Consider the following 23,959-nt stretch of genomic DNA (forward strand, 5'->3'; position numbering starts at 1 on the left):
TCTTCTTTTTCTCCACAGTAGTTTGGATTAACTACTTCTGAAGCAAAAGATCTATTTTTTAGTTTTCTTTCTTTTGTTATCACTTTTTAGCAAGTTTTTGCAATACTCTAGAGCTGATGAGCTGATGAGCTGAAGTAAATCACTGGGTTTCTCCCTGAAGTGAGCCCTCCTGGAGTGATGTTTCTGTCATTAAATCCTGCAGGCTTGTTTACCCACCCTTCTGAATCACACTCAAGTAGAAGCCTGGAATGGTCTTACAAGATTTCAAAGAGCTTGATTTACTGAAACATATGTTATTACGGAGTGTTAATAACATTGGGGCCATCGTTAACCCATTGTGATGAGTACTGCTAGTGTCCTAGCTTAAATATCTCATGCTCCCTCATTCTTCTGACACTTGACTGGCAGTCTCATAGAAAACCCCATTCCTTGTTGGCCTCGTTTCTCCTCTGCTCAGCCTGAACTCTGTTACTGAAAGTACTCTCTCAAAAGCATCCTAATCTCGTCCTCTTCTTCCACTAAATGAACCTGAGATCAAACCTGCAATACATCTTTCCTACTACAATGGCTGGTTGAGCCCCACAAAATAGTGTCACGTAACTGCAGAATGCAGAATTATAGAGTCCTGGCTTCCAGTATGCCAAATCTTTAATGCCATTCGGCAGTATTATTTAGGCTATAGTTTCACCTGCAGTATTATTTAGGCTATAGTTTGGCTGCATGTAACGAAGACATCGTAATAATCAGGGCAGACATAGGATATTCCATTTCCCTTGCAGGTAATCAGTTTCTGGCTAGGATGGTAGCTCTGCTCCTTGAGGCCTTCCAAGGACACAGGTTCCTTCTCTCTTGTTCCCTCATCCTCAGTGAATTACCCACATTTGGCCTACAGGTGATCTGCTGCTTGGTCCACATTCTAAGGAGCTAGATAGAGGGAGGGGGAAAGTGGGCTGCCTGCTTTCTTTTAGAGGGCACTAGCTGGAAGTTGCACACATCATTTCTGCTTCTACCCTACTGGCCATTAACTTACTCACGAGGTCTCACTGAGCTGCAAGGGCAGCCAACAAATAGTCTCAAAAAAAAAAAAAAAATTGACATACAAAATATTGAAAAATGTAAAAATCACATGTATATGATGTATAAAATGTTTAGTTTGCTGAACTTTCATTAACAGAATACACATGCATACCCGGCATATAGGACAAGAAGAGTAATACCAAAACCCCAGAAGCATCCTCATGTCTCCTCCTGGACTCTGCCCCCTCCCAAGGCTAACCACGTCCGAATTCTAACAGCAAGCTTCACCTGCATTTGTACTTTGTATAAATGGAATCATCCACACATTGTGTCTGGATTCTTTGGCATGGTATTATATGAGAATCAGCTACGTTGTTGTGTGGCTATGTTCCCAACACAAAATTCTATTACTATGAAAGAAGGGAAAAACAGATTATCAGGGGATTATTGACAGGCTACTAGCTATTAGCCATCTCACTGACTTCATTTATCTTCCTAACTTCTCCCCATTTCCTAAAGCTTTTTATCAACTCTTCCACTCCCCCTTGGCAGTTGACTTCTGACTTTGTTGGAAAATGTGAATTCCTTTATGCTGTTATTACTACGAATATACCACATCTATATTTATTATATCTCCTTTCCTCTAGCCTCAAACAAAGTGGCCCAGCATTACTTCTGCCATATTCTGTTAAAGCAGTCACAGGGCCTGCCCAGATTCAAGGGGGTAGAAAAATAAAATCCCGTTCTTAATGAGCCACATCACATAAGAGCATGTGGAGTGGGAGACCCTGTAGTAGCCATCTTTGGAAAGTACAGTCTAGCACACCTAGCTTGAAAGCATTTGTACAGCTACTAAAAACTATAGTAACCATATCCAGAACTGTGAGATAATAAAAAATTAATAAACCACTAAATTTTGGGGGTCACTTGTTAAGCAGCAATAATTATATGGCTAGGTGTATCAGTTACCCGCTCTTAAGAATGCTGCATAACAAATGACCCCAAAACACTGTGGCTTACTATCATAAACAGTTATTATTGCTCACAAGTCTACAGGTCAGCTGGCTCATTCTGCAAATCTGGGCTAGGTTTGGTTGATTTGGGCTGGGGTCAAATGCATCTGCAGTCAGCTAGCAGGGTGGCTGGGGGAGAGCTAGTCTAGCACGGCCTCACTCACACGTCTGGCTGTTCACCACGGCAGCTGAGTAGGGTTCTAAAAGATCAAGTGGAAGTGTTCAAAATCTTCGGAAATCTACTCAAAGCTGGCATATATTATTTCTTCTGCATTCTATTGGCTAACACAAGTCCCAAGGCCAGTCCTTCAGATTTAAGGGGTAGGTGAATAAAGTCAACTTCCTGGTGGGAGAAGCAGAAAAGTCATATTGTACAAGTCTGGAGTACATGAAGGGATAAACAAGTGGGGATACACTGCAATAAATCTACCCAAAATAAGTAAAAACTGTACTGTTTTAATGAGCTGTCTGTAAGCATAAACTGAGATATTTATATTTACAATTCAATCCCTCTTATTTTAATTCAGCACTCCCTGGCTTATTACTTTCCCTCTTTTCCTATCCCTCCTATTACATTTGAAAGATAATCTGATTTTTTTCTTTTTTCTTTTTTTTAAAGATTTTATTTATTTATTTGCCAGAGAGAGGGAGTGAGAGAGAGCCCAAGCAGGGGGGCCACAGGCAGGAGATGCAGACTCCCCACTGAGCAGCGAGCCTAATGTGGGCTCGATCCCAGGACCCTGAGATCATGACTTGAGCTGATGGCAGATGCTTAACTGACTGAGCCACCCCAGCGCCCCTGATTTTTTTTTTACTATAAAAATTAACTTATACTGTAGGGATTCGATAAAGCTCCAACACCATGAGTAAGAGAACTAATAGTTAATAACAAGTGTAAATGAATTCCTTTGCATACAGAATGAAAAAACTAAAGAACAGAATAAGTGAATCAGACAACTGAAAGGTCTACAACTGGACTTTAATGAATAATTTTGGTAAAATCTGTGGTTTTGCACATTTACACAGGTACAAAACACACATAAAAGATGAACAAAAAGATTCTTTCTCTCCTTAAGTACTTCTTAGAACAGCCTTGACTAAGTTTAACTTGATATATATTTCAGGGCTTAAAACCCAAGAAATGAACACATTTTTGCACAGTTAAAGAGACATAAATTTATTATCTAACATTGGAAATACTCTCTTGACATTTGATTTGTTACTCTTATTGGAAGGTATGTCTTTTCAAAGTTTTCCTAGGAGACAATACAAGAAAAAAGTATCCATCCAGATTATCTATCATCATTCTTTGAACATTACTTTAAGAATAACACAATCTTAAATTTGCTCAATTTTTAAAAACATTGACAAAATGTTGGAGCGTTATTGTTACTTTCAGAATCTCTTTTTGAAAAGGAAATTCGTATTAAAAAATTGTTTTTGTCCTGACATTGGTGGAATGAGATACATCTATACTGCTCACAAATTCAACACACAAGTCTGCTTTAAAAGAGAGAACACTAATAGGTAACATGAAATGAGAGGCCAATTTTAGGAGATGCTTTCATTCCAGTGTACTTAGTTAACCCCTCTCCTAGGTTTTACCAGCACATCTCTGAAAAGAAATGCACATCCTAATTTCACAGATAATTAACAATGATCATTTTCCTTATACATTTAAAATTCGCTTACCTCTTTGACAGCTCCAGTCTTAACTGTAAAGAAAAAGTTATTTCAAGAACCCAATTTTAGGTGCCCCAACTACATTTTACCATCACAACTATCAGTGTTTCTTAAGAGGAGGATTATTGACACTGTGGGTGAGATAATTATTAGTTGTGAAAGGCCATTCCAGACACTGTAGAACATTTAGGATTCCTGACCCACTCACTAAAAACCAGGAGTTTTCAAGATCACTGTGACAACCCAAAACATGTTCATCCATTTCTGACTGCCCCTTGATAAGAACCACTGAACTAAATGATCAAAAATTAATATCTATTAACTTTGTGACTTCCACAGAAAGTAACTGCTTCATTACCTTCAGTAACGATGACTGAAGAGGAATACTTTGTTTAAAAAAACAACTGTAATTAAATGTTATTTTGGAAAGGTAAGCTGTTTCTTCAAATTCATGGTAATCTGAAAGGATTAGATGCACAAAGTGCAATACTTATTTATCCCCAAATGCACAAATACATTTACAGGAAAATGACTGTTTATGTTTTACTGGCATATCTAACCCCATTTATCTTTAGTATAAAAATATGTCCATCTTCTATAACAAAATAAAAAACATGTGGATCTTCTTGATAAATTCCTTCACACTGATGTTCCTGGAAACTGCTGCTGTCTTTGCTCCAAAACTTGCTGATTTAATAGTTGTTGCTGTTTCTGTAAAAATTGCACCACTTCTGGACTTCTTAGTAATGACTTGAAAAGAAAAAAGAAAAAATATATTTATTAACATTATGCTTACGGGACTAGATTGTCTTCATGCTATAAAATTACTCTGATATGTCTCTATACAAGGCACAATATGCTTACAAAACAAAACACACCTGAATTGAATTCACACTTGCACCTGATGCACTGTGTTAAAGTGCAAACTAATAATAATAAAATTTGATGTCATACATCAAAATACTAAGACCTAAAGTAATGGGTGAAGCCTAATCTTATCGGTGACTTTGTACACAAAGGAAATGCTTTATGTTACGCCAGCATATATACTATCTCTGAAACATAAGAGCAAACAGCCAAGAATAGCACTGGCCCAGGATGACAGCAAGAAAAACAAGGATATGAAAAGGGGCCACATGTGAAAATAGCAGTTGGATGCCAGTTTGGAAATCCATGTAAGGATTCAATTTCTCCCACTAGCCTATTAAGTCTTTCTGAAGAAATTAAAAAGAATGTGTGTGTGTGTGTGTGTGTATACATATATAGGTATTCATAAAAGTAGTATTAGCACATTACAAAAATTTCAGAAAAGACAGAATATGATCTAAAAAAAACCAATAGTTTTGTACACATACCATTTCTAAATACAGTCATATAACAAATATAACAGACTATAGTTAATATGCTTTTACTTTAATAAAATACTTCTATAAATTGATGAGGGAAAAAAAAAAACCTTGGTCCCCCCAAAATTAAAAAAGATAAACCAAGTGAGGTGGAAATACTATCATTAAACACTGATTTTAAAACTTAACATTAGAGCAGGGTACATTTTCTAGTTATTTGTTTAAAACTTATTTATTGTCAACTATACTTCAATAAAAAATTATTTGAAAAGATGTACCAATATTCTATTAAGTGAATGCACAATAATCTACTCAGCTTTTATAAAACTGTTGAACATTTAGGTTGTTTTAACTACTATTTTACTATTTGTGATAATTACATTTCTGGCAACATCTTTATGCTTAACTTTATCCATATATAGGGTTTATTTCCTGCTGAGCTAAAGGAATGACCATTTTATTTTATTTTTTATTTATTTATTCATTTTTTTAAGATTTTATTTATTTATTTGACAGAGAGAGAAAGCGAGAGAGGGAACACAAGCAGGGGGAGCAGGAGAGGGAGAAGCAGGCTTCCGGAGGAGCAGGGAGCCCGATGCGGGGCTCAATCCCAGGACCGAGATCCTGACCTGAGCCGAAGGCAGTTGCTTAACCGACTGAGCCACCCAGGCGCCCCAAAAGGGATGACCATTTTAGAGACTGCTGATACCACTGCCCAACTGCTTTCTAGAAGTCTGATACATATACAATACCACCAACAGAATGAGAGTGCCCATTTCATGAAACCCCCAACATCACTGTGATGTCTTTTAAATAATTTTCATTTGTTGTATTGTTTATTGTGATTTTTACTGATATTGAATACCTTTTCACATCATTTAATGGTAGCATTTCTGCTTTTAGTCCTGTTTATATTTTTTGCAATGTACTTGGAGCCAACATTTTTTCCTCGTCAATTTATATGAATATTTTGTAAACTAAAAATGTCAACCACATTAACTATTAGTGTCTTATATGTGTTGCAAATATTTTTCCTATGTTAGTTTGAAGTTTGCATTTTTACCACCATTTTTGACTACAGTATTCATTTCTTTGTAATTCTATTTCTTTTAAGCTAGAAAAAGATTTTTAAGTCTCAATTCTATTTTTTTATTTTAATTTTAAGTATCTTTATCAGGAATTTAGTTTGATGTGTAGTGATATGATGAGCTAAATTCTCTTTGTCTTAAAATTATTACCCAATTATTTCCTTATTTATTGAAAAATCTCTCCTTTTCTGACCGAAATCTGATGACTTCTAGCAGATTTAGAATAGAGATCCTTATTAAATGTTGGTCTCATTCTACTTCCATACTACTAACGCATTTGTCCATAAACCACAGAATTCAGTACAAAGTCTGTTTTAAAACCCCATTTTGCTCACATATTCAAGGTTTAGTCAGGAATAAAGGTTTGTCTTGGGAGAGCATTATGAGATTCCAGTGTGTACCGGCAGAGAACAATCAATTCTGATGACCAGCTGAGCAAATTTTAAAATCTCAAAAATCTAAATAATTTTAACAACTTCTGATAATAAATTTGTAAGTACTTTACAGATACTTACCAGTCTTTTTTGATTTAACACTTGTTCTAAAAGAGTAGGTCTTGCAGGACGATCCCCAAAGGTTCCTGTTCTTTGTTTAACAATGGAGAGTATATTATCTGTACTTTCCTGGGATAAATGATAAAAATGCAAACAGGGTTAACAATTAACATAATATAATAATCCGTTATTGTATGCTTTCAATGATGTAATGAATGGGTCCTCAGCTTCTCTTCCTTCTTGCCCAGTCCCTGTGAAACTCTGGGAAAATCCCTCATAGATAAAATGTTGGCACTTAATTTTATAGAACACTCCTCACTCCCTCCCCCTCCAGTTTCCAACCTCAGATCTCCAGTCTCTTGAAGGTCTCAAAATCAATAGTGAGGCAGAGGTGGGAGGAGCAAAGAGTTACTTGGGAGCTATTTTCAATATTACAAAAAGTGCCAAGTGGAAATTGAACATTCTCTTTAGATGCAGCTATCCAGGCCAAAACAAAGTTTGCTTGCCTTTGGATGGAATACATAAACTCAAAGGCAATTTACATATTGTTGGAGACACTTCAATAGTTTTTTGTCCAGTTAACAGCAACAATTAAACAGGGGGGTAGACAGTAAAATATTAAAGAAGCAACTGATAGACAAAGTTTTCAAAATTTGGAAGTCACTAGGAAAAAAATGACAAACTGGCTTTGAAAAGACTGGAAAGCACTGGTATAAATAATCTCCTGCCACTGGTATAGACAAAATAGCTAAGTCCTAAAAAGAAAACCGTACTCTGAGACATCCTTACCCAAATAAACTCAGCAGCCCTAACTGCCAAATATGTATCTCCAATTCCTTGACAGAATCTTAAATATTCACAATTTTCCTGGCATAACCAAATACTGTAGTTAACTGAGATATTCTGACTCTTATAAAACCACAATACAATCCTGATCACATCCAAAAATGCTAAGCAAATATAAAACTATAGATGTTTTACCATAAAGCCATGTCATATGTAAATTTACTCTTCTCTCTTTGCTCTTCATTTAGATGATTAGAAGCTGTTTTCTTCTCTCGACCTCTCTCTCTACTGGCCTCTGAGTTCTCTTAGAATATCCACTTTCTCTCTTTCATTATGGGAAGTTTATCAGCCCAATGTGACAAAAATGTTCAATCCCTAAACATTATAGGCCACGAAATGTAAAAACAAAAACAAAAAAACAAAAACAAACAAAACTGTAAAAAGAGCATTCTGATACCTAAAGGAAACAAAAATAATTTCTTCCTCTCTCCCCATAGGATTAACTATGTGTGGCACTGTTTCATTTTTATTTGCACAAGAAATGGAACCACGAAACTGACTTGATGGCAGAGTACCCTATATTCTCACAACCCCAAATAAAGCACTATGCAGATTCACAATGTTATGTCACAAAATCACAGAAACTTGTAGTAGAAATAACCTTGAGTCAGCTAGTCCAAACTTCTATAATTTTGGGATTCCCTTTTCAAAAATTTTCAACACCTTTTGCCCTAAGGAGTTTACCAACTTTTGAGGCATCCCGTTTAGTTTTAAATAAATCCAACATTTAGGTAAGCTTTTATTTTGACTGAGCTGAAATATATATCTCTTGTGATTTTTACTTAAAAGTCCTAGTTACATAGAACTATGCAAAATAAACCTACTGCTTCTTCCAAATGATAGCCTTTTAGATATTTAAGGATAATGATCACTCCCATAAGTCTATTCTTTTATCCCTAGTTCCTTTATGTCTCTCCTATAGCATATTTTTTAGATGCATGGACTAAATGTCATATACATTTGTTCCTTATTTAACTTGATTTATGTAAATGATTTTAAATACCTTTATTTCTAATCTTGCTTTTCACACTACAGAAGACCCCTATCACCACTTATCAGTCCTACTATAATGATCTCCTAAAGAATCTCTAAATCTATAGGCCTCAGCTGTAATCCACCCCATTAGAGTATAGCCCCTGTTACTTCCTAATTAGAAACTTCGTTTGAAGACTCCAAACCCAAGTCCTATAGTTTGGCATTCAATACCATACAAAAACTGGCTACAAATTCTCTTTCCGAATTTATTTTCCATGAATTTTCCACCTAAATATTCTGCTTTAGTTAGAATGGTCCCCTTGCTTCTTCCCAAAAGTGTCTTCTGTATTCCCACTTCCTTTTCTTTACTAAGATGTGTTTCTCTTTATCTACCAAAATTTTAAAGAAGCAGTATAATATGGGGATAGAGTGAAGGCTCTAGAATCAGATTGCCTGAGTTTGAATACTTGCTGGCTGTATGACGTAGGCCAAGTTACTTAACCTCTCTGTGCCTTAGTTTCCATGCATGTAAAATATAGCATCTATGTACCATTGCTGAAGGGTGCGAGACTCCATTTACAGCTTAGCACAGTGCCTGGCATATAAGAAACTTAGCTGATGAAGCTTAAACTATTAGCCACCCTTTCTGGCATATACTGAGTTATATTTTCTCTGCAAAACCTTTCCAGAGTATCTCAGCCTATAATGATCTATCCTCCTCTCCACTATTAAAATAATATTATACAGTTGGCCCTTATTATATCCTGATGGTAACTGCTGGTTGTTTTCTTTACACTCAGTTCGACAAAGACAAAGACAGCTCTTGAAATCTCCTCAGAACTGGTCAAGTGTCCCATAACATAAGACAAATGGTATAGCAGGGTATTAATTTTTGCTTATAGCAGTTACTTCTCTTTCCTAAAAATGTCATGCAAATTATTTTAGAATAAGCAAATTATTTTAGAATAGGAAAATCCTTTCTGTGGGAGGGGGAAGGGGAGACTTAATTCAGTATCTATTTGCCTTTTATACATGTTCCTCAAACTGCAGATGTAAAACTGGACAGTTAAAAGAAGGTAGCTATAGATAAAGTACTTCTTTTCTTGAAAAGAAGTATATTCTCCCTCTGTGAAGAATTCTGAAGTGAATTTGGAATGTACAGAGAACAAACAATGACCCTCACTTTCATTCTGTAATAAGTGAGATGATTATTTCCATAATTACTTGTAATTCAAGATTTGATAAAATATATTTTACAAGGATGTGGATACAGGTCTTAAACCTAAGATCCACAGGGGTCCTGAACTCTATAACGTGTATGCAAAATTAAATACCTACCTACCTATGTGTATTTTTCTGGGAAAAGAGTTCATTAGGTTTTATCAGATTCTCAGATAGGGCATTTTACCCTAAACAGATTAAGACTCAATGGGATAAAAGCAGACCCTAATCAGTGTGAATGAAGTGTGACATGCTGATGACTATAAATTTTAAAAATTTAGAACATCACATTTTAACAATTCTAAAGTCTAAAATTTTAGCAATGAGGCAGCTGTTCAAATCCAGCAAAAACTAAGAAATTTAAAGAGTTTTAGAATACATCCTAGGATAGCTTTCAGTTTAAAAAATTTTCTGGATCATTTTTAACAAGATTCAATTTTTCAATGAAAATGTACTGAGGGATTATAGCTTTTATTAAAAGGAGGAAAGCGCACAGGATGAAACATCTGCTTATCTATAACAACTTCAAAGTATACCACTAATAATGACAATAGTGGCTAAGATTTCCTGACTTTTACTATCTGCTAGACACTGTGTGAACACTCAATATGGAATATCTCACATATTCATTGCAACATTATGAACCAGGTCCCATTTTAATACCTATTTTACAGATGAAGAAGCTGAGCTTAAGAGTTTAATAACCTGTTCAAGGCCACACAGCCAGCAAATGATGGAATGAAGATTTATAGCCAGAAGTCCAACACCAAAGCACTGGCTTTACCCTTCAACACAGTTCAAATCAAACATTCCAAAAATCTTCCTGAGACTTACACCCCATTATTATTCCATTTTCTTTTCTAGGGGCACTAAGAAAAGGGCTAGTGAGAACAGGGTACTAAGAACAGAGACACTGAGAACAAGGTATTAAAAGTACAGGGTACTAAGCATGAGAGTACTCAGAACAGGTCTATTAAGTATGAGGCTACTGAGAATAGAATTACTGACAACAGAGTACAAAGAATAAGATTAACCAAGAACAGGACACTAAGAACACTGTACTAAGCATGGGGTACTAGTAACAGTTTACTAAGAATAGGGATACTGATAACAGTATGCTGTGAATACGGTAATGAAATCAGGAAGAGATTACCTTCTCCAAATTACAATTTCATGTAGGTTCCTAAGTCTCTTTGCCTCCTCCTTTGGCGATGAACCAGCTCCATCACCTACTATCTGTCCTTCCAGCCTATATCCCAGATCTTTGAAATGACAGATCTGCTGATGTATATCACATCATTTCCACTGACATTTACTCATCTATTACAAGGGTGCAACAGAACTGTTAAGGCTTTGCACATGTGTTTATAAACTTTAATTTAGGACAAGCACTCACTCTCAACCACAAGTCCAGCCCCAGCATCCTGGCCCATATGGTTCGCGGTAAGAGTGGAGTTTCTTCTAACCACCTCCCACTCCCCAAGACCCCAGCTAAGGTCTGATACCTCCAGTCTGACGTTTCCCGCGCTGCCAGGCTGGGCGGACCCACTGCAGTTCAGGGCCTGGTCACTTTTCTTCTTTTTGTACTTGTCCTTGTACATCTTGTTGCGGTGTTTCTTGCACATCCAAGGCTTCCGCTGCTTGGCCACCTGGCTCGTGGTCTCGCTGCAGCCCTCGAACGTGCAGGTCTTGCTCATGCTGCCCCCGCCGCTGCCCCGTCTCCGGGCTCCCCCGCTGCCACCCTCGCCCCCAGAGTGGGTCTCCTCGTCCTCCAGATCCTCCAAACTAGCGGTGCTCTCGCCTCCCCCCGGGGCGTCGGAAGTGTCCAGCAGGTCGGCTTCGTCCTCTCCTGCCTCCTCCTCGCCAGCCCCCGCCACTTCGCACAGGTACCTAATGGGCTTGCCTGCACCGGCGCCGTCCCCCAGGGCCGGAGCCTGCCTCAGGACGCCCTCGGCCGCAGAGTCGTCCTGCCCTCCGCAGGGGTGCATCACCAGCAGGGTAAACTGCGAGCCCGGGGCCGGGACGGGAGCTGGAGCCGGGGCCTGGCCCAGAGCAGGGGCGGGGGCCCCGGGGCGGAGCGCGCCGCTGGCAGCGCCCGGCCCCGCACCCTCGACAACACCCTGCACCTCCGTGCTGCTGACACCTTATGGGGCTCCACGACCCCAGCCCTTCAGCACCTGTAGGGCCCAACGGCACTTCGCAAACCAAAGACCCAGGACACGCGACAGGAAAAAAATCTCCGGCTCCGCGAAGGCAGCGCGACTGCGCCTGCGCGCGAGCTTTTCCACGCCGGGTGCCTTTCAGGGAACTCGGCGTCTCTGAGGGGCGGGGCTGAGCCTCCAGCGGAGGAACTGACTGCGCATGCGCATGTGCGGCTCTGGCGCTGGCGGGAGGCGTAGCGCTTCGCTAGCGCCGCCGCTGCTGCGGAGGCTGTGTGTGAAGGTGAAGCGGCCGGGGCGCTCGGTAAGGCGGAGCTTTTTTGCTGAAACCTAGTGTGTTTAAAACGTTTCAAAACACTTGTGAACTGGAACTCCACAGGGTAAATTAGGATTGTTCCTGAGCGATTTTGTGACCTGTGGCGTTCGGACGCTAATTATCATAATATTTTGTCCCTAACTGCCTGAAGTGGGAGATGTGACGCTGGGATGTGGTGATGTCACAGCCTGGGACCGCTAGTCAGCAGTCAGGGACGGCAGAGGCGGCCCATTTGAAAATACTGTAGTGGAGAAGGAGTGGGCCAGACTTGGGCCAGAGTTCTGTTTGTGTTGAGAGCTAAGTGATTTGTTCTTGATAGATTTGTCTTTCTCTCCTGGAAACTTACTTATTTGATTTTTAATATTTGTCCTTTGCTATGACCGCTGAGGTAAGTCTTTAATAACGTTTTCATTAAATACAGTGAAAATGTGTGAAAAGCAACAATGAATGACAAACAGAAAAAAAAAACCAATAAATGATCTATCATTTTTACCAGTTGTTGCACAGTTGCTGGTTGCTAAATCTTAAATTAGCCGAATCTCACGGGGGAACCGATCACGCCAGGTCTTGAACGAAACTGTCAAGTGGTTGTGCTCTTTCCGTGTTTTCCTGCCTCCTTGCCTGGTCGGGTTTTGCATTCCACCTGTTGCTAAGGAAAGCAATGATTAGCCAACAAATGATAAATCCACTCACATTAAGGTGTTTGGGTGTTGATGTGTGAGTAGATCGCCAACTGCATTCAAAGAGAGGCACAGTGGATGGGAGAAAGTTTGGAATTCGACAGACCTGGGTGGCACTGTCCCGTGTGACCAGGCCTAGTTAGTGACAGCCTGTCTGAGCTTTGGCTTTCTCAGGGGTGAAAGGGGCAGTCAGTGGTGTGCTAGACCAGGTCGATGAGAGCCAGTTGTTAAAATATCAGGAGTTTGGGGCGCCTGGGTGGCTCAGTCGTTAAGCGTCTGCCTTCGGCTCAGGTCATGATCCCAGGGTCCTGGGATCGAGCCCCGCATCGGGCTCCCTGCTCCACGAGAAGCTTGCTTCTCTCTCTCCCACTCCCCCTGCTTGTGTTCCCTCTCTCGCTGTCTCTCTCTCTGTCAAATAAATAAATAAAATATTTTTTAAAAAAGTATCAGGAGTTTAATGAGCTGGAGGTTAAACAATTTCATTATTAAAAATTAAATTATATCAAATTATTTTAAAAACAGAAGTTAAAAACCTCAAAACTCATCACTTTCTAATTGTTTTCCAATGTTTTACTATTAGCCACGCTTGTAAGAATATTTATGTCTATTGTATCTGTATGTGGAAATACTATGGAGATCTTGATGTGATACTGCACATCTCTTCTCAACTCTGCATTCGGTGATGTCACATTGGTTGCTTGAAACTAGCCATGGTGAGAGTATTTACACTATGGAAATTGTCAAATGAAACAAAGCAGAGCTTGATTTACTGTCAGTTGTCTTCAGACTTAAAGTGATAGTAAAAGTGTTAATGAAGATTAAACTTAAAATGTTTGATCTGTAGCTGTCACATCGTCAATAGCTTCCCAAAATTGAGGAAATATTCTTTCAGTATTTGAAAACCATCATGATTTCAGCAAAGTAGCTGCTTACATCACTGAAGAACAAGTGAAGTCCTGGCATACATCTCATTGTTTCACTTTTATCTTACTCATTAATATAAACAAAAATATCAGCCAACATTCATGCCAGAACTACACTGTCAGTAATGTGACTAACTTCTTTGCTGATTTGGATAAAAATCAAGCATTTATTTATAGTTTGAATTCATGACACTGCTGTTGGTAAAAACTGACAGTGGATTTTGCAAGTAGCAAGTCACACTGAAGTGTGGGTGTATGGAATTTACAATAGTCTTGTGATTTTTATCATTATTTGTAAATCATGTGCTAAGCATTTTTTCTATCAGTTAACTCTTTTTTAAAAGTTTACCAGCATATCACTGAGGGCAGTGCTATTTAAATCCTAGTACAAATTCCTCTTATGGTATTCAATAAATGACAGCAGGGTTGTTGTTTTTTTTTTAATTTTATTGAGAGATAATTTACATATGAAGCCCACCCATGGTAAGCATACAACGTAATGATATAGGCCAGCAGGGACCAATTGACACCTGTAGTACTGCTTTAATATTCCATTTTTCAATGTTAATGTAATTTAACTCTGACTTAGGCTTCTTCCTTTGCTTAAGAAAATGATGTATGGAGATGGGTATTAAGGAGGGCACTTGTGATGAGCACTGGGTGTTATATGTAAGTGATGAATCACCAAATTTTACACCTGAAACCAATATTACCCTATTTGTTAGCCACCTAGAATTTAAATAAAAACTTGAAATAAAAAAAAGAAATTGATGTATGGTTATTTTTTTTTTTTAAGATTTTATTTATTTATTTGAGACAGAGAGAATGAGAGAGAGCACATGAGAGGGGGGAGGGCCAGAGGGAGAAGCAGACTCCCCGCCGAGCAGGGAGCCCGATGCGGGACTCGATCCCGGGACTCCAGGATCATGACCTGAGCCGAAGGCAGTCGCTCAACCAACTGAGCCACCCAGGCGCCCATGTATGGTTAATTTTTATGTGATTTGTAATTTAAATAAATTATTTTACACCTAGAACCAGAGTTCCACATCTGTTTTCCTCTATTTCAAACTCTGTAGACTAGTTCACCTTCTCTAGCTTATTTTTTCTTCCTTTCTTGCTTTTAGACAACAGTTTTATGCTTTCCTGAGAAGTAATATATGCTGTGTGTTTGGAGCTTAGGAAAGGAATCATTCTCATTTCCTTTTTTCAGTCACCCTAGGTGTTCTTTCAAACTATGAAACTTGGTGTTCACAGAGTACCAATTTTCACCAGAAGAGAACTTTATCATTGTTATCACAGCATAGTAGAGTGGTCTTAAAAGCAATTATAACCCTCATTTTTATCTAAGAATACTTGTATGGAAATAAATCTTTAGGTCTTGGATTTTATTTTATTATTTCAGAGGAAAATAAGTACTTAACTGTACTGTACATCATGTTTGTGATATTGATTGAATGAATATTATGATCATTACAAAATGATAATTTTCAACTCTACCACTTCCTCTGTATTTATGAGTTGGCATTTTACTGTAAGGAAAAGCCTTCCCTTTTACTTTATATATTTATTGTTTATATACTATCAGTATGGGCTCATGGATTAATGTTTTCTTTAATAGATTGTAATCTCTTACTTACCTTATTGATGTTGCTGCTCAAATTGTTCTGGATTTGGCTGGACTTCCTAGATTTGGCTGGTAGTAGTCCTTCAAGCTGCCTCCTATATCCTTTTGAGCACTCCCTTGCTCTCTGGCACAAGAAGATATTCCAGACGTGTCTTGTACCTTCCCAGCTCCAGTCCATTTCTCCTCTCTTAGGATCTCTGGTTCCTTTTCATAGGGGATGATATCTAGACACCAAGATCTGGGTGCTAGATGTGCTCCTTGTTCCTAGGCACTTTTAGCAGTTAGAGATAAAGGGAAAAAATCCAAATATGTATATATTTATACGTATATATCTATATCTAATCATGAATTCATGCTGATTACTGATAACTCCAATTCAGATACTAGCCCCAGTAGTCTTTCTTGCCTTCCCCCATTCCACATTAGTATCTTCTTTCTTCCCAATGAGAACTCTGTTGATGACACGAGTCATCATGACATGAGAAATTTGTTCATGGCAATCTATATTTCATGTTATATTTTATATTACTTTTTTATTTAATGAGTTTTTTAAAAAATAATTTATCCTTTACTTCCAGAAAGGTAAAAGGCATAGTAAGAAAATAAAAATGAGCCCATATTTGTATTTCTTGCATCTACCAGTCCATACATAATGCATGACTACAGCAAAAAACAGACTATGCTTAGACTTCCAGATATATTGTTTGCATTTTGTTTAGGAGAGCCAGGAGATAACCTCCTTTGAAAGATGATTTCAGAGAGTTGCTGGGTAGTACTTTGATAATAACAATATCAGTGTAAGAGTAGAGGACCTTTAAAGGAGGAAATATTCCTGGATATTAGTGGCTGACGTTTTGACTTTAGTCAGAGGTTAAATATCTATGTATTTGATCTTTCATACCCCAAATCACCCTTGAATCTAGTCTAACATAAATGTCACCAAATGTATTACCTAAATATTAATAAAATACAGAACAGCAGGGAAATATCTACAAGATGACCTCCTCTGGTTCCTTTACAACAATGAGAGTTCCTCTATCCCCTGTGATATGTACTCGTAACACTTGTGATGTTATCAGATACACTACCAAGCTGAGTCCTCATTTGAACATATGCAGGGAAACATTTTTAAAATTATTTCTAAGTAATTCAGATAAGTTTGGTGTCGTGCAAATTGTGTGACTGGAAGAACAATGAGAGGCAGGACTTGATCTATGTGAACATAGAGCTAGCAACTGGACCCATATGCTATGGCAGTAAAAGTCTGGATTCCATTGAGAAACAGGCTATCTTCTCATCCTTCTTGAGCTATGTGTGGAGATGGGGAGGATGTAAAAAACTCCTGGAGGTTTCATGATTTAATTTAAATTATACAACTAAGTTGTTTTTCTAATTCAGATTTTTTAAGATTAACTGAAATAAGGCATTGCACCCCATCAATTTATAGAAACATTACTTTTTCCAGAGATGAGAGATCTTCAGAAGTATGGGTAGGTTACTTTATCAAAGGTCCATTCTAGTAGATAATTTTTAGACAAAACAAACAAACAGCATTCTAATGACAGATTAAAGAGGCTAACTCTGGTAGCACATGTATGAAGTAATGTTTGTTCTGAGACACCTCAATCTGGTGGCATTAAGCTCTATTTTGGAATAAGTCTTAGCATGACAGCTTCAAGGGAGTCTGAGGTGATTTGAAAGGACACATGATATATAATAGGGAACTGGGGAAAGAGTCACAGTCACATGATACCTGAAACATGCATTTCACCTGTTGATGTAATTACTGTTGGTAGTACCGCTAAGTTTATGCCTAAAAACACAGCATTCTGGTAAATTCTGTCTTACACAATTCCCATCAAAAAAGGGAAAAAATACATGTTATGTTTATAATTGCACATGCCATATTCATAACAGGAGAGAACTTCTATTTGACTAGCTATTGATGGAAACCAAATCTGTGCTTATGATTTGACACATTTGATAACTAGAATAATTTTCCACAGATTGGTTTCTGGCTCCATACCTTTCAAACCATTTTTCTCCTTCAGTGTCTCATGTTAAGAGCCATAGGATGATGTCCACCAGTATGTTGTGAGAAAGCCCCTAAACAAAGAAGGTAAGAAACCTAGAACCAAAGCGCCTAAGATTCAGCGTCTTGTTACTCCACGTGTCCTCTAGCACAAACGTTGGCGTATTGCTTTGAAGAAGCAGCGCACTAAGAAAAATAAGGAAGAGGCTGCAGAATACGCTAAACTTTTGGCCAAGAGAATGAAGGAGGCCAAAGAAAAACGCCAGGAACATATTGCCAAGAGACGGAGGCTGTCCTCTCTGAGAGCTTCTACCTCTTGAGTCCAGTCAAAAATGAGATTTTCTATGAGTGACAAATAAATAAGATCAGACATCAAAAAAAAAAAAAAAAAAGAGCCATAGGACACATTTGTCACATTTATATTGTACTTCAACCTCTGATCGTACAGGACTTTCTTGATGCCCAGTGAGTCAGTACAGTATAGGCAGTAGGAACATTCCTAAAAACCTCTGCTAAATGGGAGAGTGGGAGAGAGAATGAGTTAGCAGTCCCTTGACTATGAACCACACAAATATATCCCACTAAACCCAAACTAATTGTATCACAACTCAACTTCCCCCACATGTCTAGAACCTCTTCAACACCACCCAGCACAAGAAGAAATGTGACAGGAGGAAGGTCCAAGTAGAAGGAAACAGGGGTCTCAATTAAGATTAAACCAGTTACTTTCTTTTGCAAATTTTACAAAAACATATGCCCATGTCAATACATTGCTGCCTGCCCTCCCAGCCTTACAGGAAGAAAGGGAAAGACTTGGAGCTTAGCCATCATCATTTGCGTGTAAATCCACCTCGACTCATAAGTACTTTGTCCAGATAAGTACTTTGCCTCTCAGAGAAGAAATCTTCTGAGTTTAAGGGTCCACTTAGGAGGATTGGGTTTGGAATTACCTTAGAGAAAGGATTACCTATTATCCAAGCATTTGAAAACATGATTGTGCTGGCTTCTCATCATTGGAGCTCATCTTTACATTTTCTTTCTTTATGAAATCACTTTAAGATTTCTTTTTAATAAGCTCCAAAAAAATATTATTCCTAAATAAGCAGGAGACTGTGAGGACTGTCTTGTCTCATAGATTTACTGTAAGTATTAAATGACATAAGATTCTAGCACTTAGTAAGTGCTCAATTAAGGATAACATCAGGATAAGCAGTTTGTTAAATGAGCTGAATTGGTAGGGTTTGGAAAGTACTAACATGTTCTCTTGCTACTGTCCTTAAACCTGATGTATCTGCTCTTTCCCACCCCTGGACAATGTTTTGGGAATATCCCATTGTTTCTCTGTTCACTAATAAACGGTCTCATTTTCAGATTTTAACAACCCCAGGAAAGTTTAATATCAAAATTTCATTTTTGGGGCATCTGGGTGGCTCAGTCATTAAGCGTCTGCCTTCGGCTCGGGTCATGGTCCCAGGGTCCTGGGATCGAGTCCCGCATCGGGCTCCCTGCTCCGCGGGAAGCCTGCTTCTCCCTCTCCCCCTGTTTGTGTTCCCTCTCTCGCTGTGTCTCTCTCTGTCAAATAAATAAATAAAATCTTTTTAAAATATTTCATTTTTTTCGGGTGCCTGGGTGGCTCAGTTGGTTAAGCGACTGCCTTCAGCTCAGGTCATGATCCTGGAGTCTCTGGATCGAGTCCCGCATCGGGCTCCCTGCTCGGCGGGGAGTCTGCTTCTCCCTCTGACCCTCCCGACCCTCCCCCCTCTCATGTGCTCTCTCTCTCAAATAAATAGATAAAATCTTAAAAAAAAAATTCATTTTTTCCCCATTTAAAGTTTCTCACCTCCTCCATAACTAAAGGTTGACTGAAGTGTGAAACTGATTGGGGGGGGGGGGGAGGTGGGCAGAAGTGTGCTTGGTTTCTTTATTTTCCCACCCTCCACTTTCTCCCCCATTTACAATTGCTATTTCTGACCCCTCCAAGTCAGGCATAGGGATAAAGGGGAACTTTTGAAGAACAAAAGGTTATGTGGCAGGTGTTACTGTAATCCACAGTTATAGCCCTTCACGTAGCAGATGCCCTAATGCTGGCTTTATTTCTGGTGGGTTCTTCAGTGAGTTCTTTTCTCCTGATTTTGGTGATACCATTTTCATTTCTGCTGGTGGATCAGTATACTTCAGCACACAGGACACAGTCCTTTCAGGATAACTCAAGGCCAGCCACCTTGCCCCATCATGGATAGAAGAGTGGCTGGTTTCTGTTGCTCCTAGCTTTTCATTGTGTTAGGAAGGCAGCTTCAGCCATTTTTAAGGAAGAGTCAGTTAACAATCCCTGTCACCCCCTAATCTCTAGGGTATATGTGCAATTTCTCTGAAATGTTCTTTTTAAGCTCAGCACATTCATCTTGAAAGACGCAATGAGGGAAACACATAGTTCACCAGCAACTCCCTTCAAAAAAGTCCTCTTCAATCTTTTTCATTCTTGCCACACTCTTAACTTCTCTTATATGTAAAGTGGGAGGGATGGGTTTCAGGTTACAGAACCAGTTTGGAACCACATTGGTGTCCTGGCCCCTATGTGGGCACTCACCACCTGTTGTTCTCATCTTTGGGGGCTCACTGGGAACTGTGAGACAACAGGAAGGAAAGTAGTTGTAATTTTGGAAGTTGCAGCTTGTGCCACTTAGATTGTCCGTATATTTTTTTCATGGTCTACTGTTATTTTCTCATTCATCCCTGCCATTTTTCATTCAGGAGGGCTCTAATGCTAAGTCATCCCTTCATCAACCCAGTTTGTTGTACCATTCTCCACCAGCAATCCCAGTCCCTTCAGTTTATGCTACTATCATCATTATTGTCAAATCTGTGCAGACAGCTTTGCATGAATTGCACTAAAGGAGGGAGGTAATAGTTTGAGATAATACTGAATTTGAAAGTAATAAAAGGATAATAAAAATATTTTAGGCCCCTCATTGCCCTCAGAGAGTCCCTACCTGCTGAGCCTAGAAACCATACCATAAGAGGACTAATTTCTTCATTAGTTACGTATTAGAGGACTTTAGCAAAGGGACCTTCATCTCTGAGAAGGAAGATACTACCTCTTAGGAAGACACAAAAGCAGTAGGCAATGGGGCGCCTGGGTGGCTCAGTCGTTAAGCGTCTGCCTTCGGCTCGGGTCATGATCCCAGGGTCCTGGGATTGAGCCCCACATCGGGCTCCCTGCTCCGCGGGAAGCCTGCTTCTCTCTCTCCCACTCCCCCTGCTGGTGTTTCCTCTCTCGCTGTGTCTCTCTGTCAAATAAATAAATAAAATCTTTAAAAGCAGTAGGCAATGAATACAATGATTCCAAGAGGAAAGCTGAGAATATGAAGCTAGATTGGAGACACAGCTAGAACAAATTAAACTGGGAATAGGGACCTTCTGACTAAAAATAATGGACTCCCTATGGAAGTAGTGTGACCAAGGAAAAGTTTGAAATGCAATATTCTGAAGGCTTCCAGGAGGTCTGAGCACTAGAGAATAATCTTGTATAGATGAAGGTGATCAAAGGTCAATTACAGAAATATGTCAGGGAGCTGAGAACATACAAATGGTGACCTGGAAAGTATGCAACACATGTAATTTTTACTCTGGAAGACAGAGCAGGGTGGAATCAACCCCTTGAGAGAAATGTCTCTCTGGAGACTGAACTGAACAGGAGAGTTTTCTGGAATCCATCAAACACATAAAATGAATTGGTCTTACAACACCCAAGCCAAAACACTGACTCCATACCACCCACAGACCTGGTTTCAGTCAAAATACAACTCGAATGTTCCTGCAAGGTCAGAGAAACCCCTTTATCCTGTAGATCAATAGGTCTGCCTCCAAAATTATAGGGGACTTTCTGTGAAAAGTAGAGTACCGAAAACCAATCTTGCCTTCTTTTTAAACTTTGTATGGGGTCAGTCTTCAAGCTAAGCAAATGTCACAGCCTCTTTGTGAGGGAAGAAGGACAGGTGAGAGAGACAAACAGGTAGGCAGCACTAGTATGTTTTTGGATGATGAATGGCTGTTAAGTGTCTAAATTTGGGAAATTTTATTTATTTTTATTTTCTTTAATTCCAGTGTAATTACCATACAGTGTTGTATTACTTTCAGCAGTACAGTATACTGATTCATCAATTCTATACATTACTCAGTGCTCGTCATAATAAGTGTACTCTTAATCCCCGTCACTTATTTCACCCATTCCCCCCCTTCCACCTTCCCTCTGGTCTCCATCAGGTTGTTCTTTATTTTTAAGGGTCTGTGTTTTGGTTTGTTTCTTTTTTATTTTGTTCATTATTTTGTTTATTAAATTCCACATATGAGTGAAATCATATATTTGTCTTTCTCTGTCTTATTTCACTTAGCATTATACTCTCTAGATCCATCCATGTTGTTGCAAATGGCCAGATTCCATTCTTTTTATGGCTAAGTAATATTCCATTGTGTGCCACCTATTCTTTATCTATTCATCTATTGATGGACACCTGGGTTGCTTCCATAATTTGGCTATTGTAAATAGTGCTGCAATAAACATAAGATGCATATATCTTTTCCAATTAGTGTTTTTATATTTTTTGGGTAAATACCCGATAGGGTACTGGATCATATGGTAGTTCTATTTTTAATTTTTTGAGGAACCTCCATACTGTTTTCCACAGTGGCTGTCCCAGTTTGCATTCCCACCAACAGTGCAAGAGGGTTCTTTTTTCTCCACATCCTTGTTAACACTTATTCTTTCTTGTGTTTTTGATTTTAGCCATTCTGACTGGTATGAGGTAATATCTCACTGTGGTTTTGATTTGCATTTCCCTGATGCTGAGTGATGTTGAGCATCTTTTCATGTGTCTATTGGCCATCTGTGTTATCTTCTTTGGAGAAATGTCTGTTCATGTCTTCTGCCAATTTTTTAATTGGATTATTCGGTTTTTTGGTGTTTATATATTCATTATTTTGTTTTTTATGTATTTTGGATACTAGTCTTTTTTCAGATATGTCATTTGCAAATATCTTCTCCAATTCAGCAGGTTGTCTTTTATTTTTCTTGACTGTTTCCTTTGCTGTGAAGAAGCTTTTCATTTTGATGAAATCTCAATAGTTTATTTATTTATTTATTTTTTATTTCCCTTGCCTGAGGAAACATATCTAGAAAATTGTTGCTCTGGCCAATGTCAGAGAAATTACTACCTGTGTTCTCTTCTAGGATTTTTATGGTTTCAGATCTTACATTTAGGTTTTTAATCCATTTTGAGTTTATTTTTGTGTAGGGTGTAAGAAAGTGGTCCAATTTCATTCTTTTGCATGTGGCCATCCAGTTTTCCCAACACCATTTGTTGAAGAGACTGTCTTTTTCTCACTGCGTATTCTTGCCTCCTTTGTTGCAGATTAATTGACCATATAATTGTGGGTTTATTTCTGGGCTTTCTGTTCTGTTGATCTGTAGGTCTGTTTTTGTGCCAGTATCATACTGTTTTGATTCCTACAGCTTTGTAGTATATCTTGAAATTACTACAGCTTTATAGTATATCTTGAAATTGAGGTATTATCAGTTTAGTTCTTTTTCAAGATTGCTTTGGCTATTCGAGATCTTTTTGGTTCCATACAAACTTTAGGATTATTTTTTTCTAGTTTTGTGAAAAATGCTGTTGGTATTTTGATAGGGATTGCATTAAATCCGTAGATTGCTTTGAGTAGTATGGACATTTTATCAATATTGTTGCAGTCCATGAGCATGGGATATCTTTCCATTTGTTTGTGTCATCTTTAATTTCTTTCATCAGTGGTTTATAGTTTTCAGAGTCAGGTCTTTCACCTCTTTGCTTAAGTTTATTCCTAGATACTTTATTTTTGGTGCAATTATAAATGGGAATATTTTCTTAATTTCTCTTCCTCCTACTTCATTATTAGTGTATAGAAATGAAATGGATTTCAGTATATTGATTTTGTATCCTGTGAGCTTACTGAATTCATTTATCAGTTCTAGTAGTTTTTTGGTGAAGTCTTAGGGTTTTCTATATATAGTATCATGTCATCTGCAAATAGTGAAAGTTTGACTTCTTCCTTACCAATGTGGCTGCGTTTTATTTCTTTTTGTTATCTGATTCCTGTAACCAGGACTTCTAGTACTATACTGAATAAAAGTGGTAAGAGTGGACATCCTTGTGTTGCTCCTGATCTTAGAGAAAAAGTTCTTAGTTTTTTTTTCACCATTGAGTATGATGTTAGCTGTGGGTTTTTCATATATGGCCTTAATTATTTTGAGGTGTAATTCCTCTAAACCTACTTTGTTGAGAGTTTTTATCAATGAATTGATGTTGTACTTGGTCAAATGCTTTTTATGCATATATTGAAATGATCATATGGTTTTTATCCTTTCTCTTATTGATGTGATATCACATTGATTGATTTGCAAATATTGAGCCACCTTTGCTTCCCAGGAATAAATCCTACTTGATTGTGGTAAGTGATTTTTTTTAATGTATTGTTCATTTGTTTTGCTAATATTTTATTGAGGGTTT

General features: G+C 38.4%; 1 protein-coding gene and 1 long non-coding RNA gene across 2 annotated transcripts in view; one reads left to right on the top strand and one right to left on the bottom strand.

Annotated features, from left to right (window-relative positions):
* Positions 1–3,450: 3,450 nt before the first annotated feature.
* On the bottom strand, positions 3,451–11,930 carry RFXAP (regulatory factor X associated protein). Its single transcript, XM_045868535.2, has 3 exons — positions 11,189–11,930; positions 6,663–6,770; positions 3,451–4,463 (listed from the first exon to the last, which is right to left on the bottom strand). The coding sequence occupies exons 1-3, from the start codon at positions 11,669–11,671 to the stop codon at positions 4,353–4,355; spliced, it is 702 nt and encodes a 233-aa protein (XP_045724491.2). The 5' UTR covers positions 11,672–11,930; the 3' UTR covers positions 3,451–4,352.
* Positions 11,931–12,052: 122 nt separating this feature from the next.
* LOC135363843 (uncharacterized) overlaps positions 12,053–23,959 on the top strand; it is a 101,028-nt gene continuing 89,121 nt past the window's right edge. Inside the window, exon 1 of the long non-coding RNA XR_010410030.1 lies at positions 12,053–12,146. This is a non-coding gene — a long non-coding RNA (uncharacterized LOC135363843). The remainder of the gene's footprint in view (positions 12,147–23,959) is intronic.

This window comes from Mirounga angustirostris, unplaced genomic scaffold (genome assembly GCF_029215605.1).
Source record: "Mirounga angustirostris isolate CCGP_5_RB_7025 unplaced genomic scaffold, mMirAng1.0.hap1 SCAF_3, whole genome shotgun sequence".
In the NCBI taxonomy this organism is placed as follows: Eukaryota; Metazoa; Chordata; class Mammalia; order Carnivora; family Phocidae; genus Mirounga; species Mirounga angustirostris.